This window comes from Lissotriton helveticus, chromosome 10, assembly GCF_964261635.1.
Source record: "Lissotriton helveticus chromosome 10, aLisHel1.1, whole genome shotgun sequence".
Classification (NCBI taxonomy): Eukaryota; Metazoa; Chordata; class Amphibia; order Caudata; family Salamandridae; genus Lissotriton; species Lissotriton helveticus.
Window position 1 is genome coordinate 85110700 of NC_136071.1, and position 23116 is coordinate 85133815.

The 23116-nt window shown below is 46.4% G+C and overlaps 1 protein-coding gene across 1 annotated transcript in view; it reads left to right on the top strand.

Annotated features, from left to right (window-relative positions):
* NDUFAB1 (NADH:ubiquinone oxidoreductase subunit AB1) overlaps positions 1 to 23116 on the top strand; it is a 52150-nt gene that overhangs the window by 23192 nt on the left and 5842 nt on the right. The window contains exon 2 of the mRNA XM_078664802.1: positions 3737 to 3859. Coding sequence (XP_078520928.1) covers positions 3737 to 3859 — 123 coding nt within the window. The remainder of the gene's footprint in view (positions 1 to 3736; positions 3860 to 23116) is intronic.

A 23116-nucleotide genomic window follows, 5' to 3' on the forward strand; every position in this document is an offset into this window, starting at 1 on the left:
TACTCTTTGTTTAATCAAAAGAAGTTTGGGAATTGGGGTGAATTCTACAATGAGTGCACATTTATTGTCCGCAAGCGGCCACTCGTGCTCACTATTCGTGTTCTGTTGCATTTTTTCTTAGCACAAAAAGCATCCTCGCATCCATTTAAAACAGAAGGGTGCATTTTGCTTCAAGAAAAAAGTGCTAAATGCTGAGTGAGTAAGAGAAAAATCCTACCCCTAGAGCATATTTGCTCACTATTCGTGTTCAGTTACATTTAGGGCTATATCTTTTGGATTTGAGGGACCATTTTTTGAATTAAGAAATAGCACTAAACCTAGAATTACTCTTCTTGTATAATTCAAGTGGAATCTCATGGAATTCATAGGTAATTCCATGAGTTATGCCCACCCCTACTTTAAAGGACGCAAGCTTCCCTAGCTCTAAAGTGCTGGGTACCACCTCTTCTAGGAAAAAGTGTTATAAAGGTAAGTTAGTTTAGGGACGAGCTGCATCTGAAGCCACACAGATTTCCCATAGAAACCCATTGTCACCTGGGGCATTAGAGGAAGGTTCTGCAGGTATAGCTACCCAAACTTTTTCAGTTGTACAGGGATTGCTTTTTTTTCATCAGGAAGGGGACCTGACACTTCAGATAGACTAGACCAGTGTGCCACTCCATACACAGATTGAGGCAGCGGCTAACAAATTGACTTTGCAAGATACAGTGTGGCCAGTTGGGGTGCATCTCAAGTCCAAAAGGGTCCACTCATCCCAACTATAAAGAGCTTTGAAGCTGCTCATTCTGCTGTAGTAACCGCATCTCAAAAAACAAGAAACTTTGTTTGCATCTAGTCTGTTTAGCAACTGTATGTACCGTCAAGTTTCACATTACTGGCAATACTTTAGAGATCTACTTTATTCATACATAAGCTGCAAGTAGTTCCAACAGGTCATGACGACCTTTTGGTAAATGGTTCCCACAAAACTGCTTATGCTGAAATATTTAAATGTTGATCCACACAGACATGATTTAGTTTGGCTGGATGTCCATGTTAGGCCCCAAATTTCAAATACATTGTCTTTAGCTGATAGCCAGATTGTTCTGTTCTGAATGGAAGCAAAGTTTTGAACTATCTTTGAACTTGTTTTTTTTTCCGTTATGGGCAATATTGCCATTCTTCAGGCTGCCCTTGATCGTTACGTAGCCCTAAAATCACAAATCTATTGTGCATTTTATTGATTTTTTCAACCGCTTTTGACAGCGTAGCTAGACCAAAGCTGTGGAAAAAGCTAGTGAGTTTAGGGATATCCCACGACCTAACAATAATCCTATCTCTACACCACATTGCTGTGTGCAGAGTCAAAATGAGGGGAGAAGGGGGACTAACTAGTCAAATCCCCACAATGGTCTGAAACAAGAGTGCCTTCTTGCCCCTTTGTTATTTTCTATCTATATAAATGACCTCCCAGGGTACTTTTCACAAACTAATAACTTTCCCCCTAAGCTAGCGCAAGTGAAATCCATAGCCTAATGTCTGCAGGCAACATTGTTATACTCTACCGTACCCCTATCGGTCTACAAAGAAACTTGGAAGAATTAAATAGATATTCAAAAGAGGACTTTTTGGTTCCTAATATCTCCTAAAATAAAAATTTTACTTTTCATAGGAAGAAGGAAATTGCTGCATTTTAACTGGTCCCTGGGAGGTAAACCGATAGAGCTAGTGAAAGAATATGTTTATATGGGTGGAATATTTTTATTCGGGTTGAATATTTACATTCAGACTCCAGAATGTTTCCCATTTACGGCATCTTGGGCGGAAGGCAGACCATGTCCGGGCATTAGAGTTTTTATTGCTCCACTGGGAACAAGGCATTTGAAATCTTTGCTTGTGGTTTATAGCATGAAAATTTCACCCATTTTGTTTAATGGCTTGGAATATACACCGATTAAAACCTGGCGACCAATAGAAGTAAAAGAAGGGACTATTCTACGAAACATGCTGAAAGTTAACCAATCAGTTCCTGTAGAAGCCTTACGTCTTGAGCTTTCTTTAATAAGTTCGTACGCTCGTGCTATTTCTATTATTCTTGGCTCAATATATATATTAAAACAAGAGACCTTTGGAGAAGACTTGGCACTGCATGCTTTTAATAGGAACCTCAAAATAGCCCTCGAGGCATCTCAATACACTGTCGCACTTTTGAAGGTTTGGTCACCAGCCCATTTGAAGAGCTTTTTAAAACATACAACGCCAAGAATAAGCTTTGCACTAGGCAGGGAGCACTGTATCTAATTCAAGCACTTTAGAAAGTTTGCAGAAACTATAGTATATAAAAGTCCTGAACATTATATACAATTTCAACTAGAACATAAAAGTATGGCGCTGTATTTTTCTTTTACGACTAGGAATTCTTGCCTTAAAACTTTATTCCTCTAGAATGATGAAAGTCCCCGGAGGAGTACAAGATCTTTACCTTCTACTTTTTGTCTGTCCAAATCAGATATTGGTAGATGCAAGACCACGTTGTATAAACCCCATACGCATTAAATACAATGTCATTTTAACTCCTCTAAACCAAATTACGCTTTGCAAATCTCCTAATGACTTTGTTTGCCACTGTCTAAGTATTTAAAGAGTTTCTTGGAATTGTACTAAAAGCACGGAGCTTGATTAGTTATAAACATATGTACATCTTTCCATGAATTTTAGCCTACTATGTTTACATTGAGTTTTAATGCAATTTTAAAAGTTTGCACCTAATTATCTTATATCCTGTATTTGTTGACCTCAGCCGAGGTCTGAATCAAATAAAAATTTTGACTTTGATTTTTCCGTTAACCTGCTTAGAAGAGCTCAGCAGGTAACTGGGTGTTGTGCTTCAGCACATAAAGGTTTAGAGGTACCAATCAGAACCAGACAAGAAAGGTCCCACTCAAGAAAGAATTAATGCAGGTATACTCGACACTAAAACCCTAACCTCTAAGTAAGTATATGTAGCAGACATTGGTTGGATGTATGGTCTGTAGCATTATACTCTGACTGAAGTCCTATTTGCAAGGATTTTGTGTTGCTATTTAGGACAGTAGTACAAGAGAAGACATCTGAACTAAGAAGGGGAGAACAACTACGCCTCAAAAGCTAGTGGTTGAAATCTAATCCATTTAAATGCTACACTATACATATTTTTTTAGAGGAAATAAAGCTCATGGACACAATGAAGTGTCTTGGATAGTGAAGTAGTTTCTTGACATAATCTCCATGAGTACGGTCTAAGTGGCGGACAACAAAATAATTAAAGCTTGAGATGTTACCATCCAGGCAGAATTCTTTATTATGGCGGCGAGCTGTTAAATCTGTCAACCCGGTAGTCTCTGAGTGAGTAGTAGCTGGAGAAGAGTTGAGACTATGCATTTGACTGATTAGTAGATGTTTGTGAATGTTACTTCTCCACCCTCCATCAGGTAAATGTGTGCTACATTTAAAAGTACTGTACTATTATAAGCTAAACCGTGTCACTTTGTTTTTCTTTCTCACAATGGTAATACTGTGGCATATCCGTTTTTCTCTGAGTATCAAGTTCTGGGATGCATCCTTCTCCCAATATTCAATTTCTGTTTCAGTATGAGAACCATTGCAAATCTTTCTGCTCACAGAACCCCTTAATGCATGATACCTTGGAGACAATTTACCAAGATACTTTTCTTAACGATATTATTTATATAAACCACTCTTTTTGTGTGTTTTTCAGTTCTCTGGGCAGTTCTTTCAGTCATGTCGTCAGTATGGAGACCTGCCCCCATTGACCTTCGGGAGCATTACAGAAAGAGTTTTGTATGTCTTGAAGCTGTATGATAAGATTGACCCAGAAAAGGTTGGTAAAATGCTGTTTCCAGGTTTCCTAGAAAATTAGATCTGGTACCAAAAGTTTTGTTGTTGAATTCCTAATTGCCGTATACTTTTCAGAATGAGGCATATTTCCTGAGTTACATTGCCCCTGTCCGAGTGACTGCGCATGCATATCAATTTAACTGAGTGAACCATGTATTCCTAGTTTGCAACTACCAACAATAATAAAATAAGCGTAACTGGAGGCATCTCACAGAAGTAAAATACTGGGAATTGTTCTTCAAGAAGTAATGTGTATGTTACCTGCCTGTCTGCTCCAACGCACAGCCCTGAGAATCTTGGCTTCTACATGTGACCTTTGAGGTGCTGGTGACCCCACTGCCTCCCAAGATGTCCCCCCTCCTCCAGAGCCCAGGACACCTGCCGAGTGAAATGTTTCATGTTGTACCCATTCATTTATCATATTATTTAGTCCGCAAACTTTCAGAAATGCAAATGTGTGTAGTGAAACATGTAAATCGCATTGTTGCTTTGAAACGAAAAATAAGCACTAATATTGATATAAAAAGTATTTTCTTTTAAATACAAAACCCCTGGTCTTTCTTTAATGTAGGCGCATTGGAAATTAATCCCTTGCGTGCTCGTGATGGAACCGTTCCGTCATGAGCCTCGGGTGGGCTGTGCTGGTGACGGAACGGTTCCGTCACGGCCCGCTCGCCGCGAATTCCGCGCCTGCGCTGAGCGTTTTATTGAGCGGGCGGGGCCGTGACGGAATCGTTCCGTCACAAGCACAGCCCACCCGAGGCTCGTGACGGAGCGGTTCTGTCACTAGCACGGGAGCGCCGCGCGGCTCCCCCTTAGCACTGCGGCGGAATAGCCGCCGCAGCTAAGGGGTTAAATTGGTCATTAATGCTCACTCAGCACTGGTTGCTGTATTCAGAATGTAGCCATTCAAGTAAGTTCCTGGTTTTCTTGGTGCAATCAAAAAGCTTAACAAGCATACATGAGAGAATGGTTGCAGTGTTTGGATTTGCCTCTGCGGTGTTGGGGACCCTTGTTTCTCATGCTGGCAGGTGAGATATTATGATTTACAAAGGAGTTTAGATGAAACCATTACAAGGGAGAGTTTTCTTCTCTTCTCAGTTAAGCATCATACCTTTAATTTGGAAAGATTTTGTTGATGGTCCAATTTTATTATCCCTGTATGGTGAATGAATATCCTCGTGGCCATCAATTGCATGTCTTGAGGATAGCAAATCCACACACTTACCTCAGTACAGTAAATTCTAAACAAACTGCGGCCATTTACCATTGGAACCTCACCAGACTTTCCCTGAAAAATACTGATGTACTTTTTATGCTGATGTGTAGAAACAAAAATGTCTAAATTACTGCCTGTGGACAAAGACAATGCCTTTTCAGATCAGGATTTTCAAAGCCGCTTTTGATGGAACAGAATTTTTTGTTAAACATTTGAAAGGGTTATTTGTGGTTTAGAGATTACAAATACGCATGAGAATAATTCTGCCAGCCACACTCAGGCAGTTTATTGCACTAATAATGTGTAGAAAATCGAGCAGAGGATCGATCAATCATTTGTAGAGCGCACTACTCACCTGCTAGGGTCTCATGGCGCTGAGGGGGGGGGCTGTTACTGCTCGAACAGCCAGGTCTTGAAGTCTTCTGAAGGTCAGCAGGTCCTGGGTCTGCCGCAGGTGGATGGGGAGGGTGTTCCATGTCTTGACGGCGAGGTGGGAGAAGGATCTGCCGCCGGTGGTCGGTCGGTTGATGCGTGGAAAGGTGGCCAGGGCAAGATCAGCGGAGCGAAGCTGGCGGTTGGGGGTGTAGAAGGTGAGTAGTTTTAGGTATGCTGGTCCGGTGTCATGGAGTGCTTTGTGGGTGAGGAGCTTGAAGGTGATCCTCTTGTTGACGGGGAGCCAGTGCAGGTCCCTCAGGTGGGCGGTGATGTGGCTGTGGTGGAGGATGTCGAGGATGAGGTTTGCGGAGGCATTCTGTATACGTTAGTCTTTTCTGGAGTTTGGCCTTGATTCCTGCGTAGAGGGCGTTGCCGTAGTCCAGCCTGCTGGTGACGAGGACCTGGGTGACCGTCCTTCTGGTTCCGGCGGGGATCCATTTGTAGATCTTGCGAAGCATGAGGAGGAGACGTGTTGAAGCTGTCGTGGATGTCTAAGATCTTGCAGTGGAAGAAGGTGGCTAGAGAGCCGCAGAGTTCTTGTGACGACGGGATGTTGCTGGGGTTGGTGAGTTCCTTCAGATTTTTAAGAGCTCTTTGCGGTTATGTACGTTGATGTTGATGTCTATGAATTCCTTGAAGGAGGTCCTTTTGGTGGTTCAAATGAGTTGGTGGTGCCTGCGGCTGGCGTTCTTGGGGGCTGCATGGTTGTCCGGTGTCTGTTCGTGTCGCCACTTCTTCTCGAGTCTTCAGCGGGTCTGCTTGGATGCCTGGAGGTCAGTGGTGAACCAGATGACCCTTCTGTCGGTGCGTCAGTTTGAGGGTTTCTTGATCGGGCCGAGGGTGCTGGCGCAGCTGTCGATCCACTGCCTGAGGTTACGGGCGATACAAAAGGGGATGATGGACGGAGCGTTTGAGCAAATCAAACACTCACCCCCAGTCAACTGATCTGAGTTTAATCTATCACCATTCTTTAGCTCACACAGCCACCCCAGTTCAGACATGGCCATATGCAAATCAGTCTGACCCTGTGCCTCATGGGAACAGTCCAGCCCGAACTGCCAAGCCATGTCTTCCCTGGACCGGAAACAAGCATCCTGGGACCGGTTTCGGATTCATAATACTCATCAGCCAGGCTATCTTGAATCCAGTGGCCAAGTGAGCAAGGGACTCACGTCTGAGCATACCCTGCCAACTTAGGGCAAACAAAGCGATACAAAAGGGGGTGATGGACGGATTTGGTCAATTGGTGGGTCTCGGGCGCGGGTGTTTGTTAGCTGGTTTTTGGTGAACTCGTTCCAGCTGCGGTGGGGGGTTTGTTGCGGGTGGTTGTGTGCGGTGTCTTTCTTGAAGGAGAAGTGGATGTAGTGGTGGTCGGTCCAGTTGAGTTAGGTGGTATGGCTGAAGGTGATGTGGGTGCTGGTGGAAAAGATGGGGTTGAGCGTGTGTCCGGCAGAGTGTGTGGGTGTCATGGCGAGATGTTTGAGTCCGAGGTTGTCGAGCAGGGTGGTGGAGTTGTTGGCGTTCTCGAGGTGGAAGTTCGGGTCTCCGAGGAGGATGTAGTCTGTGGAGGCCAGGGCGCGCAAGCTGACGTCTGTGATTGATTCGCTGAACTGTGGCCAGGGTCCAGGGGGTCTGTATAAGAGGGTTACTCTGCAGGTGGTGGTGGGATCGATGTGGATCTGGAAGTGCATGTGTTCGGCGGAGCTGAGGGTTTTTTCGGTGCTGGTTGATATTCTGAGGGTGTTCTTGTGTTCTCATCTAATAGCACACATTTGCATTTCATTCATGCAAGCAGGCGCCCTTGCAGGAAGGCTTTTCACAGCACAGGCTACTTAATTGATAAAGTCAGCACAATGGCTGTCTTTTTCCAAAATGAAAGGACAAGTGAAGCTGGGGAATGCGCGACCCACTTCCCAGGACTCCACGCCCCCCCCTGGGGGTTGCGTCCCACAGATTAAAGAGCTCTGCTCTACACTTATCCGATGTGTACCCTACGGCTATAACTGAACTGTCCTTGGTTTCATTTCTGTCCAGTGACCAAGGTTGGTCGAGGGCGTGGCGTGCTAACAAGTAGAAACCTGCAGCTAAGGCAAGCACGTGTGAAAGTCACTGGCTAGGAGGTGCTTCCTATTGGCTCCTTCACACTGGTTTGTTGCTACATTGGGTGCAGTTCTCTCTCCCTTCTGCTGTTTTCTGGAAGCTACTCCTCTGGTATCCAACAGTTTGTTTTTAAGAGAAACCTACTGCATCACTTCCTTTCAATAGCTTAGGAGTCTACTAAGTACTCCTGTGGGGCTAGCGTATGTTTCTATTGCGCCATCTAGTTGATGTCTGCTTCATTCATTTTTCTGAAAATTGTAATTGGCATAGGGATAGTAAATGTGGTCAGCCTCTGGCATAGGGTTGGTTAATGTGGTCAGCCTCCGCTTAGGGGTGGTAAATGTGGTCAGCCTCTGCATAGTGGTGGTAAGCCTCTGCATAGAGGTGGTAAATGTGGTCAGCCTCCGCGTAGTCACTAACGCTTGTATGAGCATACACTCAATAGTGCCTTCCCTCCAGGACATGGCATGGAAGCTAAGGAGATTCTGAGACTGCAAAAATACATATCCGTAATCCACAGCGACGCTTCAGAATTGCAGCACCACTCAAGCCGAGCCTGTTCCTGGGGGAGCAGGGTGGTATGTTGTGCTGCATATTAAGCCACCTGTACAGCTTTTGACACGTTTCACGTTCCTCAGAGTGCAAGTACTGCAGACATCGGTTACTCTTCACAAGCTACAGGCACAGAAGAAATTGTGAAAAATAAAGGAATATATAGCCTGGCTGCAGTTTTACCATAACATACGCTAAAATACATTTCCGTTATGTTCCCTTCACTCATTATGGTCTGGCTTCCTTTATCACCAGGAGAGGGACTTTAGGTCCACCCACATGTTGGAAGCAGCAAGTGCTTGTTTGATTGGGCTCAGGTTGTGTGCTTCCACACACAAAAAAAAAAATCCTTCACGCAATTGTGACCATTGTATTTATCCAGCTACCTGAGCTTGCTAATAAAGTGTCTTGGCTAACTAAGTGTAATTTTTTTTTCTGGCAGCAGCACAGATTGGATGAGGGCAGTTAATACCCTACATGTATCTTCAGGTCTGGGTTGACATTGCAACTATCATTGGGCCTATCTTTTACCTACACCCATCAAATTCTAGTTCTTTGTTTCCACACAAATACATCCCCATGCCGTCTACTTATGTTTCACATACTTCAGTATTCCTTTTAAGCCAAGCCTCTTTGCTTTGCCAATGCTTGTTTCCTAGCTTAGTGTGGGTAGTAATTTACAAAGCCGTATGGCTGAAACCTTGGTGTATTTTAAGCAGTGAATGTTATTGCCTCAACGGGCGTACTTTTGTTGTTTTACTGGGGATGCTTTTCGCCCAAATGAGGAGGGTGTATTCTGGAGTACCGTTTGTGGAATTTATACACACACTACGCTTTTAAAAGCACGTAAGAAGGTTTGACCGTGTGCGAATGCTCACTCTACTTTGGATAAAAGTCACGAGAGAACCGATAGCGCCTCGACGCAGCGTGAACTGCAGAATGTGAGCTCTCCAAATGCTAATGTAACACTAATGCAGTACTCGTGACCTCTTATGAGCCACACGTTCACAAGGCACTGAGGGAAGGGATGCAGAACCTATTTGGCAGCGACCGCTTTCAATTAAATTCGTTGTAGGGCTCGCGTCTGGTGCCGTCCACACGGTGGTGCTGTTGCCCAACGTCTGAGTGGAGGGCGCGAAGTGCAGCACTACTAATAAAATGCGCTCCTAGCACCTCATGCATGGAAAAAATGTAGCAAGACTTAAGAGGCATATCTTGTGAATCGTATTTTCTAGAGTTGCACCGCACCGCAAAGCCAGCGGATGTCCTTCAGCGTCCTAGAGCTTCGCAGCACTGTCTGAAGGCATACCCCAGAAGTATCTGCTTCACGAGGTGAGCCATCATTTCAGCAAAATGTAGACGAGCCTGCCGTGCAGGAAAATCCGCTTCTAAGGCATCCCCTCCAGACGTTTTTTAGTGGTCTGTTCTGGTGCGTAGGGCCTGTACTATTCTTTTAATTGGACAACTTCTGTCCGGCTAACAATCGGGGAACTTTTTTTTTTCCTTATCTTTTAGCACTCCATGTAAGTGCATTTGTTCTTCTCCTTCGCGTGCCGACGCCCCCCTCAAATACCCGACCCCCACTCGCTGTTTCTCTTCCTCTACCTCTTCGCTGTTCACTTCGCTCACCCCATCCATTGCTTCTTGCACCCTGGCTTTTGTTTGTTTATCTGTTCTATTCCCCTCAGGCGCCTCTATTGCTCACCAAAACACCCACGTTGACTTCTCCCGCCCCATGCCACCTGTGGCCCTGGGTCCTCCACACCCCTCCTATTGCGGTACTGAAGGATGGAGAAAGTCACTTGTGATCCTAGCTTTCAGTAAGTAAACGCGCGACATTTTACATTTTGGAGTTGTAAAAGAACTGAAATAGTGCCACATGGTTGGGGCATACGTGTATTGATTCAATAATGTTTTTCATCCTCGTGGAAGGCACTCGCTGGAAAGATCAGTGTGTAAAATTGCGATTCGAATAAGCTCATATTTCACGGTATTATGACTCTGTACAGCAGTGGTGCATTGCTTGATTTACCGGATATACCTGGTAAAGCAACACTGTGTGCATGCTATAAGCTGCAGAGTGACCCTACCGAATGCATGTTTTTATTTGTTACAATAATTTTGGTGGTAAGGAATTTGAACTTTAAAAAGTACTACATAGCTTGTATTCCTGTGGAAACGGTGGAGATGTGCATAGTATTAACAATATTTTTAAATGGGGTTATTTTAACACCATTTATTGATGGTAAAGAATTAGAGATATGATTTTATTTAACCGAGTTTTAAGGAATGGAGTTTAATTTTTTCACTATGTTTAAGAGTGCAGTATGGCCCTATATTGCAAATAAGGGATAATGGTAGCATCCTAAACCACTAGGCCAAAGATAGAGGTTTGTAAGTTTCACCAGAACCTTAAATCGCAAAAGTTATCTGTTGTGCTCTTTTCTATATTACATATTTATTTTGGGAAAGTTAGCATGCAAATTTTTTTCCCCTTAAAATAGGGAAATGTTTATTGAACAGTAAGTGAAACACTGAACTGGTTTGGTTATCGAATAAAAAGAATTGCTCTGAATTACATTAAGAATATATAATTATAGAGAAAATAATCTTGCGTCAACAATTGCAGTCTTGTTGCATAAGTGAACAGTTGTTGAAGTTCTCTGAAAGATGCAGCTGTAAATGGCCACTGATCAGAAATGAAATGTTTAGATATTCGCGTGAAAAGGCTGTCCTCTTCAAAGTGCAGCTAACTACCCAGAAATAAACCTAAATAACTGGTTATGTTGTAATATGGATCGATGTTGCTATCTCCGGGTTCTGGTTAAATTTACAAACCTCTCTGCCCTCGCACGCGTAGTTTAACCCCTTGATGTGAATATTGGGTCATATAACAGTTGCATGTTATGCTTTGTCTGTGTGTGTGTGTGTGTATATATATATGTGTGTGTGTGTGTATATATATATATGTATGTGTGTGTATATATATATATATATATATATATATATATATATGTATATAGATGTATGTTCGTAGCATGTGTGGCAGTAGGTACACTTTTTTTTGCATACTCGCCATCTAGTACTTGGCTCAAAATGTTGCAACTTATTTTTCTTCAAAGAAGTCTTTCGGGTCATAGGATCTCTGTGACGACTCCTCTAGGAATGTGCACGGACGTGTATCAGGGTTGCTCCCAGTCACAACGAGAATGACGTTTTCCATTCTGTGCGTAGAGCCTGTTGCCTTCCTTCCCATCGCCGAGAACTTTTCAATGCCACTTAGGTCTCACTAGTGAACGCAGCGCATGCGCTGCTTCGCTCCCCATCTTCGCAAGAAACCTCAAAACCTGGCTCTTCGACAGACCCCCTCCTTGATGGAATGGAACCTGCACCCCCCCAAACCCCCACCCCCCACCCCACCCCTAGCGCCTTGAGACCCTTACGGGTGAGTAGTCGCGCTTTAACAAACTCCTGATTGATTGATTGGGCGACTCTATTCTTGCCGCTTTCTGTGCCGAAGGGAGACAGGAGATGGCACGTGCGGACAGATGTGCACGCGTACGGGCAGGAGATGTGCACTCCGTACGCGTGCACATCTCCTGTCCCCGGAGGCTGGCAGCGCGCGAGTTTCCCTCCCCCCGTCGGCTCCACGGAGCCAGCTTGTTTAAGTATTACATGCACTTCCTGATGGCAGAAACAGCGAATTGTATTATCTTCCCCCTTCCCTGCCTTCTGCCACCTCCTGGGCACCCGCCTGTCCGGCGTCATTGCCTACCATCGGACACTGTCACACGCCTCGGCGCGCATGCAAAGGCTGTCGGGTGTAGCCGACACTACTTGTTTTTAAAGTTGTGCCAAGTTCAATATTGCAATTCTTTACAGGAAGTAAGACAGAAGGATTTGTGGTTGCTCTCCTGGGCTGGCGGTGCTCTCTCAATTGTGCCCCTGCCTCTCGGATTGCCAGAAGATTTGCGCTGCATTTCTTCCGGCAAAGGGAAAAGAACTGTGCGTGTGTGATGTAACTGTGCACTCGATGCTCTCCGATCAAACATGAACAGTTTTGCTCTTTGAACCACGGACTTATGGCGCTATGTTTGAAGGGGGGTGGGGCGGGGGACTAAAGTGCCTCCTACGGGTCTCCAGCGGAATGCTATACATCCACTCTCTATAACTAGTGGCATGCCCAAGGTCACACTGGCAATGTGATTGACAGACAAGGGCATGGAACAGAATGATGTGGTGATCGGCTGTATTACAACAATCTCTCTGCATTCTGTCACACTCCTTGTTTGTGTCTAACCAGTTGCTTAATTTGTGGGGTCCGCACAACTATTCGCCTTTCCATTTAGTGGTCTGGAGTGCGGGTTTGCACGTATGACGCAGCTCTTGCAGATTCCGGACAAACCACCCGTTTTAAACAAGCATTGGTCTCTCTCCGACGGCCTCCAAGCTGGCTTGTGTTCTGCGCTTCTTTCCCACCAAAAGCACTGTCCAGTGCCTGTGCTCACCTCGAGGACTCGTCGTGTCACTGAAACCCCGAGCGACTTACGTGAGCTCTTGTGTTTATAGGCGCTTCTTGGTGCTACACAGACACAGAAAGACACAATGTTCCATATGTAAAATGGATAAACCATTTTCTTACCTAACCACTCCTGAGGCGAAAAGCCGGGAGCTTTGACAGGGACCATTGTAATTTTAAACTTGTTACTGTGATAACGTGTATTTTTAACTCACTTACCCTTGGCCTCTGCCTCTGATCTACCGACACCCCGCCCAGCTGATTCGACGCTGCTGCGGGCGAGTGTTGGGATAATTACTTCGCCCCACCTGGCACAGCGGACACGCCCACTTTCTCCTCACCTCTCTGCCTATAAATATGCTCACCCACCGGAAGCGCAGCGGACGAGCGCAGCGGGCGCGACGATTGCGCGCTTAAGGCAAGCTCGTCTGCGCTCGTCCGCGCCGAGACCGGGCCAGAGGCCAGCCCCTTCGATGCCGGTGAGCTGCACCCGCTTCCTAAATCTTCTATCCTTACTTATACTTCCGAACAACTTCGTAATCTGAACTCCTTAACAGATGTGATGCACCCCTTACCGCACCTACGTCACACTGATCTCAATATAGGTCCCTACAAATTTCCATTTTGCACCTCCCCCATGCACTCCTCCACACCCCCCCCCCCCCCCCCCCCCCCCAAGGTCTCAGCAGCACTTATCAATGTTCGTTCAGTCCCCAAACATAAAGCTGAAATTCTGGACTTCATCGAGTCACACAACATAGACCTCTTATTTATTACCGAAACATGGGGCGATGACTCTTCAGGCCCAGATTTCAAAGCAGCCATTCCCGAGAATTACTGCGTTTGCAGACTTGACAGAAAAAAACGTAAGGGGGAGGAATAGCCATTATATACAAAAACCACTTCAAAGTCCAGTTTACTGGCTTTAACTACAGCGACTGCGAGGCTTCTTCTTTTTCAATCAGCATCTCCGACACCCAATCATTTACAGGCATCCTACTCTACCGCCCTCCGGGGACCAGATCGAAATTTCTTAATAATCTCAACAACTTAATCGAGCTCTCCGCAGGCGCACCACATTTCACCATACTGGGCGATTTTAACTTTCATCTTGAGGCCTTATCCGACCCTGACACCATGGTGCTATCTAATGATCTAGCAGCTGCCGGCCTACAGCAAATTGTCACTCAGCCCACCCATAAAGCCGGTCATACTCTTGACGGGCTATTCACCAGCAACCCACATATCGCGGTGTCAAATGTGACCCCCCTCATATGGATGGACCATTCAGCAGTCTGTTTTTCCCTAAAACTGACAACCTTGCCTTCCCACCCACCATCCTACTCCCCTATCACCATCAGAAACTGGAAAAATATCGACCCTCCTCATCTCTCTGCTTTGCTGCTCGACAGTATCACTACCACTGAACAGGATCCCTCTCTAGCTTCTGTCAACTACCTTCACAGCCTAAACAAGGCTTGCCACACCCTAGCTCCCCCTAAAACCTTTTTTCGCACCAGACTTTCCCCTTCAGCCCCCTGGTTCACAGAATCCCTTCGACTGCAGCGTCAACAGTGTAGAAACCTCGAAAGACGTTGGCGCCGCCACTACAACGAATCGGAAAAAATTACCTACAAAAGTGCCCTCTCGATATACAAAGATCTCATTATTACAGAAAAATCATCCTACTACACCTCTCAAATCACCCAGGCAAAAAACTCAGCAAAAGAATTGTTTCAGGTGGTCACTCACCTCTCCAACCCACCTTCCCCCTGCTTCAATGGAACCCAATCCCTTTGCGACTCTCTCGCAAACTTTTTCAAAGAGAAAGTCACTGATATGTTCTCAGCCTTTACCCTTGTCCCCTCCGCTACCTCATCCAATCTTCCTTCTAACAACAACACACCCTGCCTCCCGTTTTTCGAAGCTGTTACGGAGGAACAAGTCCATCGATTCATTCTGGGTACCAAATCAGGATCACCTCTAGACCCTTGTCCTCCCGCCATTCTTAACCGAATCCCTGAAGCCATTTCTCCTGCCTTGACGTCCATCTGCAATGCCATGTTCACTACGGGCATTTACCCTTCAGTCTGGAAGGAGGCTATCATTAAGCCGCTCCTAAAAAAAAAAAAAAAAACACTCTCGACCCCCTTCTCCCTGCCAGTTACCGACCCATCGCCTGTCTTTCCTTTCCAGCAAAGATTTTTGAAAAAGCGATGAACTTGCAACTATCCAACTTCATAGACAAAAATAACTTATTAGATGAGACCCAATTTGGTTTCAGACGGGGTCATGGAACTGAGACCGCGCTACTAAAAGCAGCAGACGAAATCAGAATGACCCTGGACAATGGAGGAGCTGCGGTATTGATACTATTGGATCTTTCTGCGGCTTTTGACACGGTCGATCATGCCATCTTGATCGACCGTGTCTCAGCTATAGGAGTCAAAAACAAAGCGAAAGACCTTCTCGCTTCCTTCCTAGCTGATCGTTCCCAAACAGTCAAAATGGCCCACTTCACTGCCCAGACTTTCACTCTCCCTTGTGGCGTCCCACAGGGCTCCTCGCTAAGTCCGACACTATTCAACATTTATGTTTCGGACTTAGCGAGAGTAATAAAATCCTACGGAATTGCCCTGACAACCTATGCTGATGATACCCAACTTGTGCTCTCTGTACATAATAACGGTACATCAGTGGCAGCAAACTTTCAAATGGGAATGAGGGCTATCAGCTCCTGGATGTCATCTAATTGTCTCAAACTAAACTCTGACAAAACAGAGGTGATGACATTCGGGAGGCTTGACCCCATCTGGTCCCCGCGCTGGTGGCCATCGGAGTTAGGAGACCCCCCTCAACCTGTCACCAAGGTTCGCAACCTTGGAGTCATTTTTGATGACAAATTGACATTTCAGCATCATGTCAATTCAGTGGTCTCTTCATCTTTTTACGTCCTAAAAAGAATTAAAAAACTGCTCCCTTACCTTCCATCATCAGCCGGTAGAACCTTGATTAGTACATTGTTTTTTTCCAAAACTGATTACTGTAATGCCCTTCTCTTGAACACTCAGAAAAAATGTCATTAACCAACTCCAACTAGTCCAGAACGCCTCGGCTAGAGTCCTCTTAAACGTCCCCAAATTCACATCCATTTCTTCTCACATCCGCCAACTACACTGGCTCCCTGTCAGGAGCCGGACAATATTTAAGGCCCTGTGTATCACCTACAAGGCAGTCAACAACGTGGGTCCACAGTTCCTCAGAGCAGCTTTCCGCCCGCTCGAGTACTCAAGAACACTCCGCTCCTCCTCTGCACATTTGCTGAAAGTCCCTCGAACAAAAAAAGGTCAACTGGGGTGACAGGTGTTTCACTATCTCATCTTCCAAACTTTGGAACACACTGCCCCTCCACATCAAAAACTGCCCGACCCTCCTCAGTTTCAGGAAAAAACTAAAAACATGGCTCTTCCCAGTATAACTTATCACCTCAGCGATGGTTCTGTATTCAAGCGCCGAGACACCCCGGGTATTTGTGCGCTCTAAAAATGGCACAAACATAAACATAAACTTATAGCCAGATATTCAGCATGAAGCCCCCATGCCCAAATGCAAATTCTCTTTACGCTGGGAAGGTCACCTCTTCTGCAGCATCGTTTCCGTTTGTGTGTGTATGTATCTCTTTCTATCTGTTCTCTTTGTATAACTGAATCTCAATTTAGGACTCTTACTGTGTAGGTCTGTCACACCTTTTTTCTCTCCCTTTGTCCTTAACACCATCTCCCTGTAGATCCATCCAGCTACGATTAGCCCCCCCCCCCCCCCCCCATCTTTAAATATGTGCCATTTCCTACACCTTCTCTGCTGCACTGTCTCACTTCACCGCTGTCTCTTTTTTCCTCTCTGCTCCCCGTGCTGCTCAATGGCTGCACATTTATTTTGCTATTGTAGAGTGGAGATGGAAACTGCAGCAAGCATATCTCAGAGGTCTCACACTCCGCACATCTCAAGATTTCGCACACTATTTCATTTTTTCCCCAGTCTCTCCCACAGCTAGACTTCGAGTCTGGCGTATGAGTGAGTTGGTAATGTGTAAGTGGGGTGAGCTGAAAGAGGTGAAGGCCAAGTCCCCAGAAGTTCACCCCCTTGAAAAGGAAGGCTTGTCAACCAGTCGAGCCCTGACCGAATCAGTGCATTGCGGGCGACAGGTGACTAGGCAACTAAGTCCGAGGAGAGCGAAATCCTTCTGCCCAGGCAGACTGAACGGAACGGTGAGCAGCACACCCTTTCCACTCCAATGAGATTCTTCTGTGCCTCACTCTAAGATTTAGTTGGGATCCGCTTCGCGTCGGGCGCACGCAGTCTCAAGGGTTCCTCATGGGAAGTAGGGTTGCCACCTTTCCAAGACATAATAAAACAAGCATTTGCAATGCAATAGGTCTCGCATTTACGCGAGTTAGAGCTATTGGCATTGTAAATGACCATGCCTTTTATTTTTGTTTTGCTTTTTAAAACCTAAATATAAAGGCATTGTCATTTACAATGCCAATAGCTTAAACTCTCGTAAATGCGTGACCTATTGCATTGCAAATGCTTGTTTATGATGCCCTACTCCACTCCTAATGTTCATTGTCGTCCAACAACCAGCCACTCTGCCCTTCAGGCAGTGCGGTCTCCTGACTAGTTTTGGAGAATGTAGACGCGCATAAGGTAATGAAACGGAAACTCTTCAGAAGATGCCTTCAGTACCATTCCAAAAACCCCCTGGGCCGATCTCCCCACTGTCTGTAACTGGTGCATCTCGCTGGAGCACGATAAGAGCTGGTGCTATTCTTGCTCTGCTTTCAAAAGCAAGCAAACTCTGCCTCGGAGACTAGACAGACTGGGGGCCCACTGCAGAATGTACAAATCCTCTTCGGAAATATCTGATATTTTCTGTAAGGTGGGCACGCTTGGTGCCAAGAGAGAATCTGGTGATTCACCTGGTAGTCAGGCCCACCAACCCAGACCAGAGATCATCGGCTCTGACATTTCAGAGCCAGGAGAAAGAACAAGGACTTTTCATTAATCTCTGTCTAGCACGGACCTCGTCTGAAAACCACACTTTTTCAGCCGCTCCGTCCATGTTGCACGAAAAAGGGCCTCCCGGGAATGGATTTGTGCATTTCCATAGCGCCCCACGATCGCCGCCTTCTGTGCCTGCTTTAGGAGTGCCTATCAAGCCAATGGTCACATGCGGAGGGTTACTTAGAACATCTAGTGTTGGTAGAGGCGAGCACCCATCACGCTCTGCTGTGGTGAAATGGCAACAATCTGTAGCAGGGCAGGCCTAGTTCCACAGGTGACAATCACCACAAATGTATCTCTAGCCAGCCATGTAGTACATTTCAAAAACATGGCAGTCCAAGGTCTGTGGCAACCTCAACATCGAGGTCTCCACATCAACCACTTGGAACTGTTAGCCATTCATCTAGCCTTTAACCCCTTTCTTCAACAGATTACAGGCAAAGTAGTTCTTGTGCACCCAGACAACATGACTGCCATCTTGTACCTACAAAAGCAACAGCTGTCTGTCCTTGCATAGAGAATCTGGGGCTGGGACATCCACCTCCAGTACATCTCCAACCAAAGAGTCTTTTGGGAGTGGACACCGACTTTGCAGACCTGCTCAGCAGTACGCAGCAACAAGCCCACTAGTAGGAACTCCACCCACAAGTCCTACACCCTTATTTTCAGAGATTTGACACTTTAAGTATAGAACTTTTCACCACAAACAAAAATACAAAATCCCCAACCTTCACCGCCTGGTTTCCACACCCCCAGCCCATGGGCAGTGCTCTGTGTATGATTTGGTCAGGAATACTTGTGTGCAATGTTTTCCTCCTCTCCCAGTGATGCCTTACGTGATCAGGAAGCTGAGGCAAACATCCCGCACACACATCCTGGTGGCTCCAATGTGGGACAGACAACCATGGTTCTCAACCCTTCAGGAGATGTCCATTGCCTCCCACGAGAAGCTTCCCTACAGGCTGGATCTTCACACAAAAAACCACAGCAAAGCCCGACATCCAGATCCCAAGCAGCTCAACTGGTGATTTGGCTCCTGTGGTCCTAGAGTTTAGTTCTCTTGATGTATCTTAAGTATGCATAGACAAACTTAGAGAAGTTCATAGGCCCGCTATGCGCACCTGCTATCCTGCAAATTGGCAGTGTTTTGTCCACTGTTGTACTCCAAAGCACATAAACCCTCTTTTGCCTACTGTTCAAGACAATATCTTTAACCTTGTACATTTACAAAAATTAGGGTGGGCCTTCACATCAATTCGGCTACACCTAGCCACTATTGTTACATATGCATTATGGTTTCTATGGAAGGCTTTCAATGTGCCAGTTCACCAATGGTACCTCCAGCCCCAGTCAGGGGTCTCAATATTGTCCTTACGAGGCCTATGGGGCCCCCTTTTGAGCCCCTACATTTGCATTCTCTGCCATTTTTCTGGAAAGGTTGTATCCATGTAGCCATAACGTCTCTTAGACTTATCGGCTCCAATGCTGCTGGAACCTTTTTTAAAGGTGCACAATAAGAATGGTTCTTAGAACCAATCCTAAAGCCTTACCTAAGGCTGTCTTCCCATTCCACCTTAACCAAACAGTTGAGCTCCCAGTCTTTTTTCAGCGACCTGACTCAGTAGCTGAGCGAGTACTCCACACACTTGGCATCAAGCGTGCTCTCATGTATTCTATAAATAGGACCAAGGCCTTACGCAAGCCTTTGCCTTCTCACAGTCTCCTAAAGGTTATCTCATTTCTGTGGCAGAGATTGGCAGGTGGATTGTTAAATGCATCCAAACCTGTTATGCTAAAGTAAAAAAAAAAATCTTCTCATCCTAAGCCACACTCCCCCTGCAATCAGGGCACTTACCATAACGGACATTTGTAAAGCTGCCACATGGACTATGTAAACAAGAGTTTGGGACCGTCTGTTGACCAATGGTCCGGATAACTGTAACTTTTAGCCTTTGAAACTCACCAACGCATTTTTGTAACTCTAGTTTCTGAAGCTTCTGAAAGGACGAACACTAAGCAAATGCACTCCCAGAGTAAAGTTGTCATTTTTTTTTTTTTTTTTTTGAAAACCTTTATTGTGCACGAAAAGAGAACAAATACGGGCCTACAACCATCAGGCCGGCCACGGTACTTTCAAGCACAGGTGCGAGCAATGTGGTTCTACAGCGGCATCAGACAGGATAACAGTAATCGGAAACAGTTACATTGAATGGAGTTATGCCGCCAAGGAGAAGGAGCATCGAAGGTTAAATTTCTAAAGTTTCGAGTGAAATATAAATCAGTAAAGAATAGAGTCAAGAAGAACTGAGTCCGGACATTAGCTACATAACATGAGCGGGTGGCATCAATAAGTACAACATCGGAAAGAACATCCCGTCAATATGGCAGTACCATACAAAACAGCAGTAGCTTCAGTCGACTTTCACGCACCACCCTCAGCGCCACCCACTCCCTACTAACCCCTATTGCAGACCCAGAACAGAAACCACAGCGAGAAAGCGCAGAAATTAGAGAAATAAGGCCCATAGAAACTAAAAGAGGAAAACTAAATCTACCCCCCCACCCTACAACAATCCGGAGGCTACGGCCTACCCCCCCCCGGCAAAGTGCCTGTCGCCCAGTAAAGAACCCGAAATATAGAATTAGAAGAGAAGAGAAAGAAGAAAAGGTAAGAAAAGAAAGACGTTCACACTTGAAGCTTCGGGAGGAAGAAAAGAACAAGCTATTCTACCACTCCCAAAAGAGAAGGGAAAGGAAACGGAAACGGGGGAGGAGCACAAACACCAACAAGACTCCCGGTCTCCCAGCCATGCATAGCCCCCTTTATCGAATGAAACAATAATATCGAGAAATACACTTCCAAAAGGAGAATTAAATCAGACACATCCGGGCTACCAAGTCAGTACCGGAATGATCACCCCGTCTATACGGGCAATAGCAGGATACGCACAGTCCCGCCCCATGTGCGAATATACCAGGATAGACATCAGTAGCAGAACAAATGTGGGGAGCTACAACCAGTACATACGCCAGAGAGGCGGCAGTGTTCAATGTCGTACCAGCTAGCCTAACAAAGGTGAACCCCCGGAGATCATCAGCGCTAATCAGGTCGCGAGCGACCACCACACCATGACGCCCAGCAGAAGCACGCCCCAGACGGAACAAAGGGACAAAATGGCCACCTTAATAAGGACGCAGACAAGGGAGAGCAAGATGGACGCTACCCTAAACAAACATCCCCCACGCCACAATAAACTTCCCTGATCAGGAGACAGGAACCAAAGAGAACGCGGCGGAGCCGATAGCCCGCGATTCATCAGGGTAGCCAGTAAATGGTGCCGACTGTGCCAATAGCAAAGGTCACAATATCTCGAAGGACGCCATGACTGTAAATCATATCTACCAATAGCAATAATAGAGATAGACGGAGGAAACAATCGACATCATACATATGATACATGCAGTCAGTACGTACAACATTCCAACCCCAATCCCCAGCAAGTATAGATCTATTATTACCGGCGGAGAGCCAGATCCAATGTCCCCAAAACTCCCCAACCACCATTGTACTCCACCACCCCGTACGTGAATAATCACAATAAGCTTGAATCACAAAACGAGATGGGAAGGGATATTACTGTAGCACATGCAGAGGAAGCGCCAAAGTCCGAGACTCCACCAGACAGTCCAACACAGTTCAGAGCATAGAGACTCCTAGCCCTGGCCAGATCGTAAATGCACGCCCAGCCATGGCTCCCGGTCAGAGCCCACCACAGATAGAACAAAGGAGCAAGATGGCCGCCCTCGGCAGAATCGAGTCATCAAAGGGCAAAAAGGATTCCACCAAGCACATTCAGTCTCACTGTCCCAAGGGAGTATCAGAATCAGGGCAGACAGGCATTGCAGAGCAAGATACAAAAGTAACGGAGCCTGCGGGTAACAAATCTGCAGGAAAGACAGTCGCTGCACTGACGGCTCCGTAAACCATGATTGCACTGCCCCTGTTGAAGGCTTGATATCCAGCAAGAAGGGAAACAGTGTAGCGTCGCCAAAAGAAACATCCCCCACGTGCTTGGGCGGTAACATCATAGCACAGGAATCGAGCCATTGTAGGGAAGGAGTCACAGTTACCAATGTGGGGGGCAACATTGTAGCCAAAGCCTCACCAAGGAGAGAACTAGCAACATTATCGTCCGGGACACTGCACATCTCCGCCCTCACGTATTTCAACCGTGTATCAGTCCCGGACAGTGTCAGAGGTGGTAGGGGGTCAGCCTGTCCCGGCCGCGCTACACAAGAGAAAGCACCTTCGAACTTCTCCGCCAGCACCTGGAAGTTACGCCTCCATGTTGTCCCCAAGTCCGCCAAGGCGAGCAGGATATCCCTATAAGTCAGGGTGTCCAGAATCAGCAGCCGGTCCGCAGCGGGCGACGATGCCCCGAAGTCCGCCTCCAGCCCAGTAACAGACCGGTCTGCGCGCGACAGAGATGGGAGGGCAGCCGTCGTTTCGTCCTGAAAGGCAGGCGCCATTGCCGCCACTCAAGCAATCCGCAAGGACGAGAGGGAGGATGGGGGCGATCTCACTGCCCGGGGAGACAGGCGTTAAACCTCCGACGATGAAGCAGCCCACAGCAAGGGGTTATACAGTACGAAAATCACCATGCCCTTATTAACAATACGTGTGTCACGCAGCCGAGAGTCGCCCCAGAATGGGGGATGCCCAGGCGAGAAGAAGCAGAGCGGGGGGAACCGCCGCGCCGAAGCTCCAGTCACATAGAGACCCGCCTCGGTCAAAGTGAGGCACTCCGCATCGGGAGAAAAATGAAAAGCAGTGCCGAGATCGCAACAGACCCGTGGGCAACGGCACCTCCCCCGCTCGTCTCAACAGCTCGGCATCATGGCGTCCAGTGGTAGTGATCAGCACAGCCACCCGGGCAGCTCCGGAGATCGACAAAATCAGTAAATCCTGCACCAATTCAGCCCGCAGAGGTCTCAACAGAAAGCAGACGGCTTCTGCATCTTCGTTTCGGCAGTGAAACACAGTGTGAGCCAGGAGTAAAGTCAGGATATTCCGCTCAAAGTAGGCGGCTTACGGAGCCGGGAGCTCAGACATCCGTCCCGTTCGCCATCTTGGCTCCTAAAGTTGTCATTTTTATGCCAAGTTTGTGGCAAGAGCGTTCAGCATTTTATTTTGTAGCTGAGAGCATAGATTCCTATGAGAGTAGCTAAGCATGGTAATTGTCTGGCTTATATTTACGGATCTGCACAACATTTGGCATTTATTAGCAAATCGAAGCTTTTTCCTCCAAAGGAAATGCTGTCTCCTGCTGATGAGACCGTATTTACCTCTC